The sequence below is a fragment of the Adiantum capillus-veneris genome, chromosome 12 (assembly GCF_014529385.1).
Source record: "Adiantum capillus-veneris isolate H3 chromosome 12, ASM1452938v2, whole genome shotgun sequence".
Lineage (NCBI taxonomy): Eukaryota > Viridiplantae > Streptophyta > Polypodiopsida > Polypodiales > Pteridaceae > Adiantum > Adiantum capillus-veneris.
This window is the reverse complement of record NC_140942.1, coordinates 35,143,074-35,166,673: the sequence shown is the minus strand read 5'-3', so window position 1 is coordinate 35,166,673 and position 23,600 is coordinate 35,143,074. Positions and strand designations below refer to the sequence as shown.

General features: G+C 42.0%; 1 protein-coding gene across 1 annotated transcript; it reads left to right on the top strand.

Annotated features, from left to right (window-relative positions):
- The first annotated feature begins 14,878 nt into the window (after nucleotides 1-14,878).
- On the top strand, nucleotides 14,879-23,110 carry LOC147445567 (uncharacterized). The gene is made up of 4 exons (XM_086524603.1): nucleotides 14,879-15,122; nucleotides 21,269-21,417; nucleotides 21,503-21,717; nucleotides 22,171-23,110. The coding sequence occupies exons 1-4, from the start codon at nucleotides 14,879-14,881 to the stop codon at nucleotides 22,823-22,825; spliced, it is 1,263 nt and encodes a 420-aa protein (XP_086380729.1). The 3' UTR covers nucleotides 22,826-23,110.
- Nucleotides 23,111-23,600: the final 490 nt, after the last annotated feature.

The following is a 23,600-nucleotide window of genomic DNA, read 5'->3' as shown; positions in this document are numbered from 1 at the left end:
CATCACTAGCCCACTGAGTTGATTTCATTGTCTCTAAGGCAGCATCCTCAAAAGTGACTCTCCAAACCTCTATTTCCTTGATAGGTTGTTTATGCATCTTCGACTCATTAAAGATCACATCTAAACTACGGATGACTCGACGAGATTCCGGGTGCCAGAGATGATATCCCATCTTTCCATCTGCACCATATCCAATGAAAATACATCTGTGTGACTTTGGCTCTAACTTCTGTCGAAGTTGTTTAGGCACGTGAGCATAAGCTTCACAACCAAAAACACGTAGATGGTCATAGTGGGGCTTACGTTTAGACCATAACTCTTCTGGAATCTCATAATTCAATGGCATACTAGGTGAACGATTTATAATGTGCACTGTGGTCAAAACGGCTTCTGCCCAAAAGCCTTGTGTGAGATTTGCCCTAGAAAGCATGGCTGTGACTCTTTTTTGAATTGTACGATTCATGCACTTAGCAACTCCATTCTGAGCTGGTGTGTATGGTGCAGTAAGCTGCCTTTTAATCCCCCATTTAGCACAAAAATTGTCAAACTCCTTGGAGACATTCTCCGCCGTTGTCAGTCCGCAACCTCTTGAGTTTCTTGCCAGATTGATTCTCAACAAGTGCTAAGAATTTCTGGAACACAGGAAGAACTTGATCCTTATGTTTCAAAGGATATGCCCACACCTTTTGAGTAGAGACATCTATGAATGTCACAAAATAGCTGCCCCCCCCCCCCCTAGAGATTTGGTTGACATAGGACCACAAACATCACTATGTACTAAATCTAGAGGTTCAACGCGCTTTTGACTCGATGATAAGTGCACAGACCTAGTCTGTTTGCCGTAGATACAGTGCTCAAAAACAGGAAAGTCAACATAAGACAAGACAGGTAAGTAGCCAAAACGAGTCAGAGTTCTCATTCCTTTTTGGCTAATATGACCTAGCCGACAATGCCACAACTCAGTAGACGGCACCTCGGCTATAGATATGTAATCATGACCAACATCTGACACATGCATGAAATACAAGGTACCATGCTTCTGACCTCTCAGTAAACCAAGATTACCTTTGAGTACTATCCACGAACCATTGCCAAACGTGGTGTTGTAGCCCAAATCATCAAGCTGGCCAACATAAATCAAGCTTTTAGTCCACTTGGACACATGTCTAACATTACATAAAGTAAAGTGCGTGCCATTCCTTATATGCAATTTGACGTTTTCAACACCCTCAATGTCTAGTTCATAAGCATCACCAAGTCTCACTTTGCCACAAGAATGAAAATAAGTAAAGAACCACTCTCTATGTGGTGTCACATGGAAACTCGCACCAGAATCTACTATCCAATTCTGTGCATACTGTGCATCTTCTGTAATAAGAGCCTCGACAGGTAGATCTACTCTGAAGACCAATACGTCAGAGGTAAGTGGCATAACAACCACTGGAAGAGTTTCTACAATAGGAACATTTGAAGACTCTAGCACATTGATCTCCTCTAACTTTGCTTTGCCCTTGTTTGAATCATCAAACTTAGAAGTGTCACCAGATTGTTTATCCTTCTTGTTTTGTTGCCATTTCTTGCAATCCTTCTTCACATGCCCTTTTTTATGGCAGTGATAGCACTTGACATTACGCATAGAACCCCGAGACTTACTACGTGAGCCCCCGAGTGCGACCCCTCTATCTATCACTAGCAACATACGCATCACCATCCTTCTTGCCTTCGAGAGATTTCCTATGAATCTCCTCGGTAAGCAGACTCCCAAGGACGTCATTGTACACTAGACCGGTACCAAGTGCTGAGTTGCTAATCGCAGTACAGAACGTATCCCAAGACGAGGGTAAACTGCATAGCAAGAAGATACATTTGATTTCCTCATCAAAGACCAAACCCTGAGTGGTCAACTGAGTGAAAATGATATTGAACTCATTAATGTGAGTAGAAATAGTGCCCTCTTCCTTCATACGAAGGTCAAACAACTTCTTCATAGCTCATGTAGATTCCTTGGATTAGGCCATGCTTTTATTACTGCTAACTTCGATGGATCCATACAGATACCATCTTGAGAGATAATATGACCTAGGTATCGAATCTCTTGAAGGAAAAATTCGCTTTTCTTTTGGTTGAGAAAAAGCTTGTTCCCCCTCAATGCTTGAAAAATCACTTGGAGATGTTGCTTGTGTTCCTCCAAGGACTTGGAGTAGATGATGATATCATCAAAGTGAACTTGCAGTAGGGTCTAAATATTTTCTCCATCAAACAATTGAATATGGCTGGTGCATTGGTCAAGCCAAAAGGCATGACTAGATATTCATAAAGACCAAACGTTGTACGAAACGCGGTCTTTATGATATCTTCATCCACTATCCTTATTTGATGATAGCCACTTTTAAGGTCAATCCTACTGAAGTAGGTTAGAGACTTGTAGCTTATCAAACATATCTTCTACCCGAGGCACGGGAACTCTGTTTTTAATAGTGATATGGTTTAGTGCTCAATAGTCCACACACATACGGTATGTACCATCTTTCTTTTGCACTAAAAGGACCGGAGAACAAAAGGGAGAGGAGCTAGGCCTCACCATCCCTTTGTCTACCAATTCTTGTATTTGCCTCATGATCTCATCTTGTTGAGCATGGGAAACTCAATAAGGAGGCTTGTTAGGCGGTGAGCTTCCTCATAGGAGCTCAATTTGATGGGCATCATCCCCTTGTTCAACTTCCCAGTCAAGGGAGTAACGGAGGCTTACTGTCCCTTGAAAGCTGTGTCAGCCGTTACAATATCTCCCATCTCGAAAGCTTGAATGCCCAACTTGGTGGCCAACTCCATTGATATGAAGTTATGAGTAGAGCTAGGGTCAAACAAGATGAAGGCATCATGCTCCCTTACCTTTCCCCAAGCATAGGAGAGAGATGATTCTTTGCAATGAGCATCCTCTTTTGGAGCTTAGTGGTGGAAGCCCTAGGAGTCTCATTGCGAGCATTTTTCTTGGGGCAAGAACAATAGCCATGTCCTTGCTCCCCACACTTAAAACACTTATGGTCCTTGCAAAAAGCTTCAAGCTCTTCATGAGAGAGTTCTTTTTTACCTTTGTAAACTCCCTTCTCCTTTGACCTATTGTTGTTGTAGTTGTTGTTGTAGGAAGTGCCTTGGGAAGAATTTTGGGCATTGGTTTTCCCCTTTGCATCATTTTTGTCTTTGTTTTCCATGGGTTTGACATTCCATCTAGCCCCTTGTTGGAAATTGATGCGGAAAGCAACCACGGTGTGGTGGATTACTTCGGTGATAAAACCAAGCTGTTGGGAGTTGACATACTCGGCCATTTCTTCAGGTAATCCCGCACAAATTGTTGCTTTTGCTCGACAAAGTCTATCTTTTGGAAGACAATAGCCTTGAGATGTAAATCCCAAAACTTGTCCACATATTTGTGAATAGGCTCATGTGAGAGAAGCTTCAAACAACGCCATTCGGTAAGTACTTTGTCCTTTGTATCGCTTGCAAGGAATTGCTTCATGATGGAAACTCGTAGAGTTTTCCATGTCTTTGGGGCTTCACCATTGCCATGAAGGCTAGCCCACCATTGACGAGCCGATTTTTAGAAGTGCATAGCTACATGGCGTAGCTTGGAGGACTCCACAAAGCGCTCATCTCCAAAGGCCACATCAAATTACTTGATGAAGGCCAATACTTTGTCGGTGGCACCAAAGGTGCCATCATAGGTGAGAAAAACAATACTCTTTCCTCCCTCTTTGAACTTCTTGAGCTTTTGTGATCTTCGCCATGTAGGGTATGATTTGCGATGTCCTCTTGTATTCTCTAGGAGAATAGCCATAGCTTTCATCGAGAGAGGAGGAAGGTCAAGAAGAAGGAGAAGAGGGGGACCTCTTTCTTGACCTTTTCTTCCTTTGTTTCCTCTCTTCCCTTTCAAAGTGACAAGGAGAAGGACTGTGTGTTGATCGTTTCCTCATGGGAGGACTTGGCGATCGTCTAGACCGCCGTCTTCATAGAGCCACATCTTCAGAGGAACTTAGGGATTCAGTACTTTCTTGTTCTTTGAATTTCTCCTCTCGTATGAGAGAGAGTCTTCTTTTGGGGGTCTCATCAAGAGGCCTCCTAAGCTCTCTCTCCTCTTGGAGAGGAAGAGAAATCCCATTAGCACGAAGTTATTGAGTAACTTCAGCTTGCAAAGTAGGGCTACCCATAGCTTGATGCAACCTAGTAACAAGATAATTGATAAACATGGGGGGCATCATTGTTAGCACCTTCATGTGCAAAATCAAACTTATCAATGTTCATTCTACACTCTTGGTTATTGTCAGCTATGCTAATTATACTTATGTGTTTACTTAGTATATTCTTTGGCAATTCAAAACCTTACTTGCTACTCCTCTTACCCTTTGAAAATAAGCACCTAAGTATCTATACCCACGGTTCGAATTGGTTAATTATAGAGAGTAGTGGGGTGGGTCTAACATAGCAGAATTGCCGAGGGATAGATCTTTTTGGACTTCTTATAGCTCAATAATGGTAAAGTCGTAGGCAAATCTAAAAAGACCCCATTATTAAGACCAAAGCTCCCGAGGTGTGCACTATATCCCACATAGTGGGCTCAACAAAATCGATAATAGATCCCAGTCCCACTTACCCTAATATAATTAACAAAATCAACCATTAATAGGCTACTTACGGACCTCTCTTCTTAAGCAAGAAAAGAGAACCAAATGCTGTGATACCAATGTAATGGAAATGGCCTATGAACTTTGAGAATAGCGGAATTAAGAGAATTAGAGTGAACATTTTTGTGAGATTACTTTGAGAACATGGGGGGTGAACTTAATTGATGGTAGCAACATAAACCTAGTACTTAATTAACTTGGCATGAACAATACTTTTGCAAGAGAGAGAGTATTAGAGAACATGACAATAGCTGAGGGCCAGATTTACTTGGAGCCGGTCCCCCCTCCAAAAGGCGTTTGTATTATAGATTCTCCCAAGAGGAGAAACTTGTTACAATACAATCTTTATGTTCCTTGTGACCTTGGTGATGCTATGAAGATGGAAAGCTTCATGCATCATGAGCATAACATAAACTTTGCAAAAAGCATTAACTATCCCAAGCCTCAGTCCCAAGGCCTCAAAGACCTTCGAAGGTGCAGAGAACTAGCGGGGAATGAGGGTAGGGAAGAGGAAGAAGAATCATCCATAGGAGAAAAAAAAAGTTCCTCACTTATCATCACTCTTCTTGCTTAAAATAACATAATAGCATAGTAATGAAGATGAAGAAGATGACAAGCTTAAGCATTGAAGCATGGCTCTTGGTTGGATTTGTGTTATGAGACTGCACACCCTCTTGTTGTAGTGGTTAGCTGCAATCAGGATAACTAGGGTAATGGTTGATTATGTGCTGTCTATTTATTTTTCTAATTGACTTGATGATGGTGATTTTGTAGAGTGGAATGCGGGGAGTTTACAAAGAGGCGCCGTCAATTACTCCTTACCATTTTATACTCGCACAGTATTTTAGATTTTCATTCTAATAAGCCACTATGGCTCTGTAAATAATTGTAGTGGGAACTCCCCTTATAGGTCATGCAAGAACTAATGAGCTTCACTCATTTACAAAAGTGAAGTGGTTGTAAAAGAGGGACCTCAAATTTTGGTACCTTAAACTCACAAATAATATATTAAATACCAACTCCACAAAAGAGGTGCCGTGGAGTTTGGGGCTAGATTTAGGCGTTTCTCTTGTAGATTCTCTTCTCTACTCTCTTATGCTATGCTCTATTTGCTGTGTACTCTTTAATCAAGTCTCTATCACTTACAATTCTCTTACACACTCTTACAATCTTGTCTATGTCAATTCCATGTTCTCTGTGTGTGTGTGTGTGTGTGTGCGTGTGCTTGAAAATTGGGAAAAGAGGTGGACAGGTTGATGGTGATGTTTGTGAGCATGTGTTGAATAATTTAAGCAATCGGTCTCCCCTTTCTTCATCCCAACAGTGGTATTAGAGCAAACAGGTTTGATTTAATCGGCACCAGATTTCAATCTGAAGAAGGAATTCCTCAAATTGACAAACTCCAAATTGCAATTCATCGAATTTGCAATTCAAAGATTCAAGGATTTGTTGAAATTCAAAGTTTAATCGATCAAGTTTGCAAAAGAAATTCTGCTCGACCGTTAATTGGCGGCAAATTGGCAACTAATCGGTAACTGTTTTCCAGTTTCGGTTTCATGATGGTCACGATACGGTATGTCGAGTCTCAAGTTCCAAGTTAATGCCTAAAAATTGCGGTTTGGGAAGGCGAGAGAGAGCAGTAGTTGAAGAAAGCAAAGGAGTTGGAATCAAGTCGATGATTCGGGCTTGACGTTGAGAAGGCTTAGAAAGAGTTTGAGAGAAAGTCAAGACAAGAAACTCGACATCGGGAGGCGTTAAGGAAGAGAAGGAAAAGTGAAAAGCAGACAAGAAGCAAAGGAAAATCAATCCAAAGGCTAAGCAAAAACTGAATTTGTCGGGTCTCTACGGCCGTGAGAAGGCCCGCCTACATACACACTCCAAGCCTTGTTAACCAATTTTTGTCCGTTTGGGCGTGGAATCCACCTCTGTCGAGAAAAAGACCTCTCTGTCAACCTTCACCAAATCCGACATTGTCAGCCCGAGTAGGGGCGCCCTGGTCTACTGGTGACTTCTCCCTCTTTCCTCCCAGCCTTCCTGCACGCCACCATGCAAGAGAGTACACACCTTTTGTAAAAAGGTGTGGCTTTGGTAAAAAGTGTCGAGTACTCGTGTGCATGTACGGAGTGTGTGCAAGAGAGGGGAAGAAGAGAAATGGGGAAGGGGGAGATACACAGGCAGCCACTGTGTGGGTTAGTGGAGAAGAAAGAGAGGGGTCAACCCTTCCTCTTTTTCTCCCTATATTGATTAGGGGAAATCAAGTGTACAAGGGTGTTTTCCCACCGCCACCTGGCCTACACCCCAACAACCTCCCACTTGAAGGTCATGGTGGCCAATAGTGGCATTAGTATAGTTAGTCTATACAAAATTGATGAAGCATTGCCGAGGCTTCATCCTACACCCATAAGTTCTATACAATGTGTAAATCGCTCCGAGGCTAGGCTCTTTGTGAGAGCATCTGCGGGGTTGTCGTTAGTGTGAACCTTGACAAGCTCGATACGCTTGCCAGCCAATGCATCTCATATGACATGGTATCTGACCTCTATGTGTTTCGGCTTTGAGTGAAACACTGGATTCTTTGCCAAAGCAATGGCACTCTGACTATCACAATGTAGTACTGGAACCTCGTGAATGTCCAAATCTCCCACTAGACGAGCCAACCATATGGCTTCCTTACTGGCGTCAGACGCAGCAACATATTCTGCCTCAGTGGTAGATGAAGACGTGCAATCTTGGAGACACGATATCCAAGAGATAGCTGCTCCAGCAAACATGAACACATAGCCATATGTGGATCTTCTACGATCCACGCAACCCGCATAATCCGCATCCGTGTAACCTACAATAGATGCATCACTGTTTCCGAAGCATAAACACTTGCTAGCTGTACCTTTCAAATATCTGAGGATTTTCTTCACTGCTTCCCAATGCTTCTTGCCAAGGTTTGCCATGTACCTACTAACCACTTCCACTGCATGTGCAATGTCTGGTCTTGTGGCTACCATAGCGTACATCAAATTGCCAACTGCTGAAGAATATGGTACTTTCGCCATTTCCTCTTTTTCAGCCATTGTCTTGGGAGAGTCTTCCTTGCTAATTTGGAGTATGCTTGCATTGGGGTACTCAATGACTTCCCCCCCTGCATACTAAAACGTTGCAAGACTTTGTGAATGTACTTTTCTTGAGATAATTCAAGAATTCCACGTTGCCTGTCTCTCTTGATGTGCATACCAAGAAAGTGATTGGCATCTCCCAAATCCTTCATGGAAAATTGAGTGCTTAGCATCTTTTTCAACTGATTGATTTCATCAATTGATTTGCCTGCGATAAGCACATCTACATACAAGATCAAGATGATTAAAGAACCATCGTTCAACCTTTTTGTGTATAAGCAGTGATCCTCTTGACTTCTAATGTAACCCTGAGACTGCATGAATTTGTCGAATTTTTGATACCATTGCCTTGAACCTTGCTTGAGGCCATAGAGTGCCTTTTTAAGTCTACAAACCAATTCGTTCCTCGCAGGTTTTTGGGTTTCACATACGAAGCCCTCTGGTTGTTTCATGTAGACATCTTCATCTAGATCCCCGTAAAGAAATGCTGTGTTCACATCCATTTGGACAAGTTGCATGTCCTGGATAGCAACCAAGCCAAGCACGGTGCGAAGTGTAGTCATCTTGACTACTGGAGAGAAAATCTCATCAAAATCCACACCTTTTTGCTGCTTGAAACCCTTGGCAACTAGACGAGCCTTGTATCTAGGCTCGGGATCTGCCGTTGTATACTTCTTTTTGTATACCCACTTGCAAGGTAAAGCATTTTTGCTTTTTGGTAATTCAACCAAATCCCATGTCTCATTAGCCACAATCGAATTGTATTTTGATTGCATAGCCTGCTCCCACTTAACGCTATCCTCCATTTGTATAGCTTCTTTGTAGCAGGTTGGCTCTCCACTGTCAGTGACCAAAATGTGGTGTATACCCGGCTCAAACCGCTCGGGCGCACGTGATACTCTCTCAGAGTGTCTCAGTGCCTGACTGCTGGACTCCGCTCTCTCTGGAGCAATAGTAGTATCTTGCACTTGAGGAGTGGGTGCGGGTGCAACACTACTGAACTGAGTTGGTTCAGAGGCTACATCCTCAAAACGAACACGTCTGTACTCAACATCTTTGATGGGCTTCTTGTGCATTTTTGATTCATTGAAAATCACATGTGAGCTACGAATGACTTTGTTTGATTCTTGGTGTCAGAGATGATATCCCATCTCTCCGTTTGCACCATAGCCAATAAAGATGCATTTGTGTGATTTGGGATCTAACTTCCGACGAAGTTCTTTGGGCACATGTGCATATGCTTCACATCCAAATACACGTAAATGCTCATAGCTTGGCCTTTTGCCAGTCCATAATTGCTCTGGAATTTTGAAATTCAAAGGAGAACTAGGAGACCTGTTGATGATGTGCACTCCTGTCAGAACAGCTTCCCCCCAAAATTCGGGAGTAAGCTTCGCCATAGACATCATAGAGACAACTCGCTCTTGAATCGTACGATTCATTCTTTCAACTATCCCATTTTGTGCAGGTGTGTATAGAGCAGTAAACTGCCGCCGAATGCCTCTTCTATTGCAAAAATCCTTGAACTCTGTGGAGACGTATTCTCCACCATTGTCCGTGCGAAAAGCTTTGAGCTTTGTGCCTGATTGGTTCTCAACCATGGCGATGAATTTTTGGAATGTCGAAAAAACTTCTTCCTTACGCTTAAGGAGATACACCCACACCTTTCTGGTAGAATCATCTATGAACGTGAGAAAGTAGTTCGCCCCCCCTAGAGTTTTATGTGGCATTGGACCACACAAATCACTGTGCACCAAGTCTAGAGGTTCGCCTAGTTTCTTATTCAATGGCAAAGATGTCAATCTAGTCTGTTTGCCATACAGACAATGCTCACACAATGGAAAGTCCGTGTAATCTAACACAGGTAAGTAGCCAAAACGCTGAAGTGTTTTCATTCCCTTTTGGCTAATATGCCCTAGCCGGCTATGCCACAACTCAGAAGACGGCAGCTTGGCAACATAGATAGAGTGTTCGTCGACACTCGAAACAAACAAAGAGTACATGGATCCGTTTTATTGCCTTTCATCATGATAAGTTTGTTCTTGCGGATCATCCAAGAACGATTACCAAAAACTGTAGTGTAGCCAATGTCATCCAATTGCCCTATAGAAAGCAAGCTTTTCGTAAACTTGGGCACATGTCTGACATTCTGTAGCACATAAGTAGTGCCATTATGCATCTGAAGTTTCATATCACCAATGCCAATAATGTCAAGCTCATAGGAATTACCAAGCTTGACAATTCCATGCATGGATGCATAAGAGGAAAACCACTCTCTATGCGGTGTGACATGAAAACTTGCACCAGAATCAAGGATCCAATTCTGTGCATAACCCTCATCCTGTGCAACCAAAGCATCTGGAGTGAGATCTGAAGTGAAAATGAGAACATCTGAGGCATCTGTTGTCACCCGGTATGAATCTCTGTGGGCATAATAAGCATCACTGGAGGAGGAGAATCCTCTACTGCAGTGGTAGGCATGGGAGACTCAACAATGTTGAGCTCCTCAATCTTTACTGTACTTTTGCCTTTGCCAGAATTATCCTTCTGCATGTTTTTCTCATCTCTTAGGAAACTGCGACAATCCTTTTTGTAATGACCCTTCTTGTGGCAATAGTAACACTCGACATTTTTGGCATTGCGGTCTCTACTTTGGTTCCTGTGTCTGCTAGGACTACGAGGATTCCGCTCTCTACTTTTACTTTTGTATTTGTTCCTGTCACGGCCTCTTGGATTTGTTGAACTTCCAGCCATATATGCATCTCCATGACTAGCATTATCAAGAGATTTACGACGAATCTCTTCAGTGAGCAACGCATCTGTGACAACATTAAATTCTAACTTGCCATTCGGAGCCGAATTGCTAATGGCTGTGCAAAAGATATCCCATGAACTGGGTAGAGAGCATAATAAGAAGATAGACTTGAGTTCATCGTCAAACTCCTTAAAGCCCTGAGATACCAGCTGACTGAACAAGGAGTTGAACTCATTTAAATGACTGGAAACTGTGCTACCTTCTTTCATGTTGAGCTTCATAAGCTTTTTCATAAGAAAAACTTTGTTGGATGCACTTTTGCTCTCCCATGCTGAACATAAGCTATCCCAAAGTTCCTTGGTTGTTTTCTTCCCTATGATAGTGAAGAAGACTGATTCGGCTAGATGTAGACATATCGTAGCCATGGCTTTTGCATCCAAAAGCTCCCATTGAGCTTGTGTATAATCATCATCCTCTGCGCGCTCTTTCAACGGTTCTGAGAGGCCTTTGTTTATCAAAACATCTTTCATGCGCTCTTTCCACATGGTGAAGTTGCTGCCATCGAACTTCCGAATGAAATACTCTTCCTTTTTTGAAGAAGAAGCCATTGCTAATAAGAGGGTTTGAGAGGTGCCAAACTATGGCGAGACGCTGTAGAAATTTGGGCAGAGTAACCTTTGTATCGGGAGTAAAATCTCAACCGAAATAGACTCAAAAGTGCCAACTATGGAAGGTACGACTCACGGGAAGTAAATCCGGCAGAGTCTCCTTTGTATGAGGAGTCAAAACTCAACTCAAAATGCATATAAATGTGCCAACTGCACTAACTGGGCATCTGCTGCACAAAACAACTGCTATGTAAGTGCGAACTTGGCGTCAAAAGCATAAATAACCGTCCAGATACATATCCTATCACGAGGGTACCGAAAAGGGGAACTCCAGCTACCTGTATCAGTGAAAGTGTCTCAACATTCGAGCACACACCAGCTCAAAGAAAACCTCACGCTATCGACCCTCCAAAAGGCTAATGCAGACACAAATGGACTAGCCACAGTCTCAGAAAGGGCTCTTCCGGTCCGAGTCTCAGAAACGGCCGGGAAAAACTGCCAAAATAGCCAAAAATGGCTCCACAGGTAGTACAATGGGCAGTGTCCGCAACTCAACGTACATGAGTAAAATCGCGCTCAAACAAGTGCCAAGAACTGCTGCATGCAGTGAAAGTGATCCCTGCGGGGATATCTGCTCTCAAAAGAGCTCAGTAGCACTATGTGTGCTCACAATAAAAATATCTGTCAACGCATGTGTCCGCAGAGAATCTGCTGTCGAAATGACTGCCAAATCGCCTGTGAAAGTGCTGTGTCTGGTAACCTGGAGAATTTGTGAGTGAATGGGCTGAAAAACCCCCCCTGTAACCTGTAACCTGCGTGTCGGTGTCACTATGTGCCGATATCTGCCGCCGGGCAGAAATATGCTAGTCGAATAGCCACCGAAGGTGTCGTATCCGTAAACTGTGTCGTACTGCGCGATCGGTGCGCTCGGTGCCAATGCCGGGTGTCACTCCTCTATGATAGAGGTACCTCACTCGCGCATGTCGCAAGCACGGTCGTTGATCCTGAGAACACGCTCGTGTGGGGAAGCGCCCGGTGTGTAGGTCGGATGTCGGAGATCTGCCGCAATGAGGAGTGTCGAGCCGGTGCGCATGAGCGGTGTCGATGTCGATGTCGTCTTCTGCCGCCGTGCGGAAGTGGCTAGCCGAGTAGCCGTAAAACGCCAATGCTCGAGCGGCCAATACCGAGTCGTATCAGTATCGTTCGCAGATCTTGCTCGGTCACTCCAATGTTTCCGATTAAAGCTTTGCTTAATTCAACTCTCCAAAGCTCTTGTCTGCTGCTGCTTGTTGAATGCCCAACGCTACCCGAGATGCTCAGCGCGTGAGCTCTGCTGCCTACAAATGTTCACTTGCAATGTGTTGCTTCAATTCTCAGCCCTTCCCGACTCAGGCCTCTTGTCACTGCCCAAGAGCACCCAAATTTTCCAGTGCTTTAATTCCCCTGCTCACCAGCTCGACCTGCTGCAGCCCGATTTTGTCTTCGTTTGTACGAGCATCACATAGCCAATCTCTCGGACTGTGCACTCGAGCTCAAAAGCTTTGTTCAAAGTTCACAATGCTCTACTGATTGTCTATCTGCTGCTCAGTTCTCCTCTGCGGATCTAGTTTCTTGCTAAGATTCCTTCAAGACTCTCAAGCTTCCCTCTCCTTGAGAGGGGCTGCGCATGCCGGAGTTCAAGATCTTGCCGATCCGCTTCAGATCTCCCACTGCCGAGCTCAGGTTCGAGCTCCGAGTTTCGCCATAGCCGGTGAGCTCTGTCGCTTCCGTGTTGATCGCCGGGAAAGCGTTGCACGCACCAATCGCTGCCGTAGCTCTGATACCAATTGTCGAGTACGTGTGTGTGTGTGTACGGAGTGTGTGCAAGAGAGGGGAAGAAGAGAAATGGGGAAGGGGGAGATACACGGGCAGCCACTGTGTGGGTTAGTGGAGAAGAAAGAGCAGGGGTCAACCCTTCCTCTTTTTCTCCCTATATTGATTAGGTGAAATCAAGTGTACAAGGGTGTTTTCCCACGGCCACCTGGCCTACACCCCAACAAAAAGTTATTGGCCGGCCACCCATTGCAACAAAAAAAAACCTCACTTAACCTCCATTCACCCCCTTCTCCCAAAAATGCTTCCAACTTAACCTCTCAAATGGCATAAAACTATCAACTTGATCGGACGCTCGGCATTAATATATTTCATTTGCTGATTTGAATGGGAACCTGGCCGTTTATCAGCCACAGTCGTTGGAGGATATCTTCAACGATATACTCATCAATTATTTTTCGACCACGGTTAAAAATTCAAAGACTGCTCAAGTTATGCCATCTTTAATTATCGTCGATTCGGCCAATATGATTTTACAGTGAACAGTAACTTACAGTGCCGATTGTATTGCCATTATTTCTGGGATACGGGAGATCGGGTGCCACAAAACTCGACCGACTCGCAGACGAACCGTCTGACCGCTCACTTTTTCAGCAATTTCCTAGTGCATCGCCATTCCGGACTTGACGCCAACACAATTTCTCAGCTAAGTACATTTCATTTTTGTTATTTATTTTACTCTCTTTTACTTATTCCGCATATTGCATCTGTAAATATCACCATATAGCCCTTTTAAATATTATTATTTTTAATAACACACTTTTCACAAGCATCCACAATTGCTCAACAGCTTGCCAATCTGCAACAATCCCTCATGTATGAACGCATGTGAAGGCAAGAACGTTATTCCGCATATTGCATCTGTAAATATCACCATATATTCCTTTTAAACATTATTATTTTTTAAAAAGAGAAAAATATAAAAAGCACGCAATCATGGCACACCTTTCACAAGCACCCACAATTGCTGAATAGCTTGTCAATCTGCAACAATCCCTCACGTATAAACGCATGCGAAGGCAAGAACTTGAAGACAAATTACTGCATTCTGCACGCACTAAAATTGCACCTACTCCTAAGTGAAACGAAATTAACAAAAAAGCCTTCACTTTCAAGGATTTTGATGGCACTAAAGATGCCAGCATGGCTAGCATGGGTTAGTCAGCTAGATGACTATTTTCATGATGAAGACTTCTCCGAATGTGAAATGGTAAAATGTGCATCAAATCATCTCACTAGCAGTGCTGCATTGTGGTGGAACGCCACCAAACAACACGGTAAAAGACCACGTACCTTGCATGCATTAAAAAGTGTGTTTTTACCTCAATTTTTGCCCACACAGTACAAAGCTAAAGCACGACGTCAATGGGATTAAATTCGAGAGGGTCGAAATGAAGATGTACAGGGTTACACTAATCGTTTTTGGAACTGTTTAATTCAATTGCAAGCTATTAAACATGTTAGTCGCAGGAAATTGAAACGTAAGTACATATCAGGCTTGGCACTACAAATTGGTACTGAGGTGGATATGTTCGAGCTAGATTCTCTGTCAAAAGCTATTAATTTGGCTCTCAATGCAGAAAAGAAGAAAGGTGGACAACCCTCTCACATTGATCAAGCTGCTAACACTAACCGTAACAAGAGGCTCCCTTTCTCTACTAACTTTGATAGAAACAAACATCAAAGCCGTACTTTTTTCAAGAGATGCAGATTTGACAATTCTCCTACAACTGCTCAACCTTAAAGCAACAATACCAACAACAACAACAATATGCACCAACGAGGCAACCAAAATTCTTTCAACCAACGTCCCGCTCCAAACTCTAAAGGTAACAAAAAGGTGAAGTACTGTTTTAAATGTTTTCAGTAGGTCACTATGCAGACAAGTGTCCAAATGGTCCTGCTAAGGGCAATGGTCAATCCAATGGCCGCTCCAATGGAGTCAACCAAAATTCAAGCAAAAAACCCTTCAACTACAAACGCCCCAATGGTGCTACTCTTAACCTCATCGAAGATGCTAATCTCGACGATAATGAAGTGGAAGCTAATTACGGTGAGGGATATGATCCTGAGTATAATAACAATGAAAACCCATCTCCAGGTACTCCTATATCTCGCCACACTTTGTTTAAAGTGCAAGGCACTGTTAAGAGTGAAAGTGTCACCATTCTGTTAGATGATGGTAGTAGCCATGATTTCATTTCTACACGCTTGGTATATCAACTATCTCTCTGTTAAATCTCATCACCTCACAAAGTCAAAATTGCTTTTAATAATCAACGTTTTAATTGTAAAACTCAAGTCATTGTTGAAGTTTGCATTGGTGAATTTACACAAGCACGTACATTTCTGGTAGCACCATTGCATGGTCTTGATATGATATTGGGAATGCCATTTCGTCATGAATTTGACCCGTTGATTAATTACAAAACATGTACTATGTCTCTCACTCATAATAATAAAAATTTCTCCATTCCTAACAACACTAGCATATAAAAAATTTCCACTCCTCTCTCACAGTCAATCCAAAAGAGCAATTTGAAAACAACAGGGGAAAACATATCTAGTGTTGGTAAATCAAATTTCTGTTGAAACTGAAGCTTCACACAACTCTACACACGATGAATTTCTCTTACAATTTAAAGATTGTTTCATGCATGATCTGCCACCTGGAATTTCACCATCACACCCAAAAGAACACAAAATAGATATTGTACCGGGTAGTGAACCTCCTTGTAGAGCACCTTATTATGTAAATCCAACCACACACAAGGAGATACAAACTCAAATCACTGATTTACTTGACCGAGGCCTAATCCGACCTAGTAGTTCACCATACGGAGCTCCAGTACTTCTTGTCAAGAAGAAAAATGGAACCTTTCGTATGTGTATCGACTACAAGGCTATAAACTAGATCACCATTAAGAATAGGTTTCTTATTCCTAGAGTGGATTATCTGTTAGAGAATTGAAAGGGGCAAAAATATTTAGCAAAATTGATCTTAAATCAGGGTATCACCAAGTTAAAATGTTTGAACATGATGTCTACAAAACTGCTTTCAGAACACAAACTGGATACTATGAATTTCTTGTCATGCCATTTAGTTTGAAAAATGGACCAGCCACATTCACACGCATGATGAACATAATTTTTTTATCGACCATCAAGATTTTGTGATTGTATATTTTGATGACATTTTGGTATTCAGTAAATCTGAAGAAGAGCATAAAGAACACTTAACACATGTATTTGATCTGCTTGCACAAAATCACTTGTATTTGAATCCTGAAAAGAGTTAATTTTTTCCAATCTGAAATTGAATATTTGGGACACATCGTACCGGGTAAGGGAATACATGTAGACCCCAAGAAAATTAAAGCCATTCAATCAAGGCTTAGAGCCAAAAACTTGCATGAGCTACGTTCTTTCATTGGTCTTTGTAGCTATTACAAGAAATTTGTTCGTAACTTTGCTTACAAGTCACATTATTTGACTCTCCTGTTAAAGGAAAATACACCTTGCAAGAAATCTCATTTAATGCACTTAAACATGCTTTGACCAATGCACGTGTATTGCAATTGCTTGATTTTGAAAGACCATTCTTTGTTGTAGTCACTGATGCTAGTGGAAAAGTTATCGATGCAGTTCTTATGCAAGATAACCATCCACTTGCTTTTGAAAGTCGTAGTTCAAACATTCTGAAACAAAGTTCAGTACTTATGATAAAGAATTGACTGTTGTGGTATATGCATTGAAAATCTGGAAACACTATGTAATGGGTAATGACTTGATCATTAAAATCGATCAACAAAGTATCAAATATTTACTTTCTTAGCTCTTAATAGATGATAGACATATTAAGTGGGCCGCTTTTATTCAAAGTTTTCAGCCCAACATTCAATACCAGCTTGGTCAAGAAAACGTTGTAGCTGATGCTTTGAGTAGAAGATCCTCACTTAATCATCTATCAATCATTACGAAAACTACATTTGACACTATGCCTGACACTTATGCACATGGTGATGACTTCAAAACGACATGGTTGCATATGCTTGACAATTTTGTGCACACATTTCTCGAATACACTATTCAAGAAAACTTCCTTTACTTCAAAAAAAAATTGTGTGTGACTAAATCTTTTCGTACATTAATTATTGAAGAATTGCACAAACCACCCTATGCTGGACATAGAGGATTTGCTACAACTTTTCAAAATTTATGTCGTGACTTCTATTGGCCTACTATGAGAAATTTATGTTAAATAGTATGTCTCAACTTGTTTGATTTGTCAAAAGATCAAAGCAACAACAACAGGTAAGAAATTGGGATTTTTATACCTTCTCCCCATTCCTGAAAGACCTTGGGAACACATTTCAATGGATTTTGTTACTGGTTTTCCACTCAGTGCACAAGCATGACATGATTTGGAATGTTATTGATCGTTTTTCTAAACAAGCGTATTTCATTCCTTATAAAAAAACACTCACAACACATCAAGCTACACTTTTGTTTCTTAAGACTGTTTTCCCACATCATGGTTTGCCTAAAGTCATTATTTCTGATTGAGACTCAAAATTCTGCAGTGCTTTCTGGACTACTGTGTTTGAAAATCTTGGCACTACACTTGACTTCACTTCTACATCTCATCCTGAATCTAATGGTCAAACCAAAGTCACCAATCACACTATCATAGATTTGTTAAAGGCTTATGTTTCTTCTCAACCTAAGAAATGGGATGATTACCTGCATATTCTACAATTTGTATATAACAACACCACTCACACAACCACGGGTAAATCTCCATTTGAAGTTGTATATAGTCACTCTCTTTCTACTCCTGCTACACGTCTTTCTAATGTTATGCCTGTCGTTGATGATTTCACTACTGACTTTCATGATGTTTATACAAGTGTGCATTATGTCATTAAACACTCACAAGAAGTTTACACTAAGCATGCTAACAAGCACCGCAAGGCACACCAATTCAAAGAAGGTGATTATGTTTTACTTCGCATTGAAAAACGAAGGATCAAAAGTGTTGATACCAATGTCTTTGTTAAACTTGCTTCTCATTTTTATGGACCTTTTAAAATTTCAGTTGTCATTAATGATGTTTCTTTCCGTTTAGACCTACCTGCACATTGGCACATTCACAATGCATTTCACATTAGTCTTTTATGACCATTCCGAGAGGACCCCTACCTACACACCACATTTACGAAAACCCAACTTCACTTGTAGACCAAGAAGAGCAACTCATCCTTGACAAAATAGTTGATCACGAGACCACCACTACACGCACTGATATGGTTTATAATCGTTACCTTTTGACTTGCAAGGGCCATCCTAGAGAGGATGCCAAATAGATGCCTGAAAAGTTCTTTCACAACTTCCCAGACCTTCTTCAAAGTTTCCATCACTCATGGTCCAGTTGATTTCTCTATTGAGCAACCGAGGACAGTTGCTATCCCTGGTGGGAGGGATGTTACGAGACTGGGCATCCTCTTGTTGTAGTGGATAACTGCAATTGGGATAACTGGTGGAATGGTTAATTATGTGCTATCTATTTATTTTTCTAATTGAGTTGATGATGATGATTTTGTAGAGTGGAATGCGGGGAGTTGACAAAGAGGCGTCGACAATTACTCTTGGCCATTTTATACTCGTACAGTATTTTAGATTTTCATTCCAATAAGACACTATGGCTCTGTAAATAATTGTAGTGTGAACTCCCCTTATGGGTCATGCAAGAACTAATGAGCTTCACTCATTTACAAAAGTGAAGTGGTTGTAAAAAAGGGGCTTAAATTTTGACACCTTAAACTCACAAATAATATATTAAATACCAACTCCACAAGAGAGGTGCCGTGGAGTTTGGGTTAGATTTAGGTTTTTCTCTTGCAAATTCTCTTCTCTACTCTCTTATGCTATGCTCTATTTGCTGTGTACTCTCTAATCAAGTCTCTATTCCTTACAATTATCTTACACACTCTTACAATTTTGTCTATATCAATTCTATGTTCTCTGTGTGTGTGTGTGTGTGTGTGTCATAGTTTAGGTGTGTGTGTGTGTGTTTGGAAATTGAGAAAAGAGGTGGACAGGTTGATGGTGATGTTTGTGAGCATGTGTTGAATAGTTTAAGCAACCGGTCTCCCCTTTCTTCATCCCAACAATTTGCATTCCATAGCCAAGAGTGTTGGTGTAGGCTCTCCACTTCTCAACAAGCTTGGAGAAGGAGATGGAGCTCTTGCACTTTGCACTCTACACAATGAGAGAATGTGTGTGTGTGTGTGTGGGAGAGTATACTCCCTCTCATGCTTGGTCCACACCTCTCTCTCTCTCTCTAGTAATATTTAATTATATCATTTGGGACATGTGTCCTCTTTTTTCTCTCTGAGAAAAAGAACTTAATTATTTATTTTTATGCATCTAAATTCTCATTGGACCCCTTTAAAGCCTATCCAATAGGATTCAAGCACATCATGAGGGCCAAATGTGGAGAATTTTGCCATGTGTCTTTTATGCTTCTTAAATCATTTGGTTTAAATTGAACACTTCAAGCACTTAGTCAATCAAGCTTGGAAAACGTCTATGCCTCTTGAGAGTTTATCTTTGAATTGAACACTTCAAGAACCTTAGTAATTTTAAGCATAAAAATCACCTCAAGCTTTGGGCAAGGTTCCCACAAACACTTTAAGCACTTTAGCTAGCAAGTCGACAAGCACCTCATGCTTGGATAGGGTTCCCACCTCAAGGTCAGCCTTAGTTTGCTTAAGGTCAAAGGACTTTTTAACACTAACATTTGGAGGTCTTTAATGAAGCTAAACCTAAGGTCTTTAAGCTCCATTAGGTAGCATTGCTCTTTAACATACCATCTCTCATTTGGACCCCTTTAACCTTGCCCCCATGTTGAGACAGATCCATAAGCACACGTCTATATTCTAACCCTTGTTCCCGTTTATTCTCCCACATTAAATGATCAGTTTAGTATGACAAAATCATTTGGGTTGGTTAGATATTAGATTTTATGACATCGTGGCTACACCCATACTCCATGATGCACCCTTCTACCCCAATGCTTTGCCCCAACTCCAACAGATCCTTGTTAGTCACCCCCATTTATTTCCCGAAATACTCTTGCATGAGCAAGAATGGAGTTGGAAGTGAAGAGAAACATGTGTAGGTGAAGATACAGATATAGAGTTAAAGACACACATGGCAAGCAAAGAAACGGGTTGTCATCAAAGACTATGGCTTAGATATTTCCATCAAAGGGCCATCTAAGGTTTTTCCCTATAATGCTCGCGTCCATCCCCCAAACACCAAGCCTCATTCTTGAAAGAGCCCTTACCTTGCAATCTCCTCCTGGATTCTCTCAGCCATGGCAACATCGTGTGCCTTAACTTATCTGTCGGAGAGAGAGAGAGAGAGAGAGAGAGAGAGAGAGAGAGAGCAACACAAATGTGCACCTTGCTATGCAGACATAGAGAGAACTTGTAGTTTAACAACTTTGATAAAGAGCAAAAGAATCAGTGCTTTGACTATGTCTTTTAGAGAGAGAGAGAGAGAGAGAGAGAGAGAGAGAGAGAGAGAGAGAGAATGTGTGTAGATTCTTCTCTATTTTCTTTTTTAAAATTGTGTCCAACATACTATCATTGGATCTTACTGGTAGCTTGCATATTATATTAGATCGAATCTTTTGAGATCATATCCTGCATCTACTTGCAACAACGCACCAGGCATCAAAAACCATTTTCCACAGCTCGGGTGTGAACTCAAATGCATGGGAAGGATGTTTTTTACGCTAACCACCTCATTCGAGTGCTTGTATTGCAGCTAACGGTGCCCTTGGATTTTGAAAAAAGTGTGCGCAACCCCCCTCTCCCCAGCTCCCAAGCCATCATCTTGCTCTGGTTTTCGACAAACGGGGGACCTTCGGCCCGCCGCTCATCAAACACCCCAAATGCGTGCGTACGCTGCCTGTCAATTACTTTTCGCTTGTCAATCTGAAACGATATCTAATGTAGATTCCCATAAATAGATTGTTTTCTGAAATGGGTGCGACATCCTTCTCCTTTTGCTCCCTCAAAAAAAAGTTTTTTTTCTCCTTTTTCAACATACTCCTCCTTTTGCTCCCCAAAAAAAAGTTTTTCTTCTCCTTTTTCTTGACAAAACGTCTTGAGTTCAAAACTCAAAACCTTTTCTTCTCTAATTCTCTTCCTTATGAGAAGACTTGCAGTGAATGAGTGAGTGAGAGAGAGAGTGTATCACTGTGTCCCCACAATACAAAGCCCTGCCGGGCACGCTTCTCTCAGCACCACGCGGACACACTTTCAACCGTTGAAGTCCTGCCTCAGTGGAGAAGTTATACAGAAATATTTATAGTTTTTGGCCAAGTAAGATTCTGTAGGAATCTCTGGTTTTGTTTTTGTTTATATGCGCTGATTGGACAAGCTTTCTTTCCCTCTGCCAACAACACAGAAGGCAGCAATGGCCTCCTCCTCCACTTTTAATTCTGCTCTGATTCGCTCAGACATCTCTTCATCGAGCCCACATGACGGAAATTGCCTGTTATCATCCGATCAAGCCCTTGGGCTTGGCAGAAACCCACATAGCCTCTCCATGCAACCCTTAAGCGGCTCTACGGACTCACAGAAGTTGAGTTGCGATCCGCAAGCAGGCTCTTTTGTTTCAAGGTATGTGCGAATAGAGTCGTGAGTTTCAGGTACTTGGGTACTCCTTCTTTTCAGGTTCTGTCACGTGCTTGTATTTTTTTACTTGTGTAGCTTGCACATGATTGTAAGCATGTCATACACATCCTTGATGTGATTGATGCATGAGCGTGGATGAGCTCATGGATGCTCTGTGTTGATTGTGTCACTTTGCAAACGCTCACAAAACATCACCACTATTCGAGAAAGTGAGCCAAGAGGGTTGTCCCTTGTGGATGCAACTGATGCAGGAGGGAGGTTGTGTCTACCTGTGAAGGCTCACTAAATATCACCTCGATTTGAGAAATTGAGCCAAGAGGGGCTCGTTGTTGGTCCTTGATGCGATTGATGATGAGAGTTTCTGCGACTGTGTAGTGCGGTGCTCGAGCCCTTCACATGTGCCTAGTCTCATTGTCACTTGTCTTCTTCTGGTTGCAGATCTCGCAAAGGTGTGGTAATATCAGGCTTTGCGATTGCAGCTACCACCGCATTTGGTTTATCAATTCTCTCCATCGATGGTTTTGCCTTAGCTGCGGAGGTCGATGTGAATAGCACAACCATTGTATCGGTTGCAAGCACACATGTTGGCCATAATCAAAGGGCTAGTTCCATCCAAAGCCCAAAAGAAATCAACAATTCTAACGCTGCCTTGGATCCCAGCATTAGGTCTAACCCTGCTTCCAACTTTAGTTTTAGCATGTCCATACCCATTCCACATGAGCAAGAGTGGACTATTGTGCGAAATGGGTATATTGCACCCTTACCTCGCATGCAAAGACACGAGAGTTCCAATTTGAAATGCCCTCCATGGACACCAACCGAGCTTGAGATGTTCTTACCAGATTTCAATGGCCGTCCAAAGCCTTTTCCTCGCAAGGGGCATCATTGGTCTGCCTCCTTTGTGGTAAGTGGCAAGCACAATGAAGCATATTTGAAGCTTGCAGATTTAAGAGAGGATGTCGAAAATGATGGTGGGGTTTACGCAAAGACATCCCCTTTGGCAGAAACAAAGCTTGACAAGCAAGACATGGAAGGCAAGCTTTCTTTACTGAAATTGCTGGGCATGGAGAAATTTACCTGTTTTAGCATGTGATGGGTACGAGTATTCTCTGATTCACATTGTTGTACATGATGTACATTTATATTTTGTTTTAGACATGTGCTTCTGGTGATGAATCAGCACATGGGATTAGGGCAAAAGTCCTTGTACAGAGACATTCTTTCTATGGGTATGTCGGTATGTCATGTCGTACCCTTGTGCATATAGTGCCCAAGGAAGTCATGGGCCTTACATGGATTCAAAAGGAAGATTTGTATATATGATGACATTATTTGGAATCAGTTGAAAGGAATGTGTGTGGAGTGATTGGATGGGAAAGTTGTTGTAAGTTCAAATGGGCAGTTTTTGGACTGTGGTGACAGGCATTCTGCCTGATGAAGATGTATTAGAGATGTTACTGCGGATGCTACTACAGAGTATGTGCCGCAGAAATGTCGGTGATGTGCATTAGTAAGGATGTTACTACAGAGTATGTGCCGCAAAAATGTTGGTAGTGTGCATTAGGTTAATTGCCTTATTTTGAAGTATTGATCAAATATGCTGCTGATGTGCGTGGATGTACCCCGCATGGTCTTCACATGTACTCCGCATGGTCTTCATATTAGACAAGCCCTGGCTGATGTTTGCTATTACGTGCAAATTTTGCGAAGACGGTTAGTTGTCAGTATACTTCAAACATTGTGACCTCGGGAGTGTTGGAAGTGTAAGTAGTAGTAGGTGATTGGCAAGTTCACAGCCATCGTCAACTTTTGAACTAGCTGACTTAACGCAAAAGTTAACCGCGAGCAGGTGCGCTCTGACGACAACA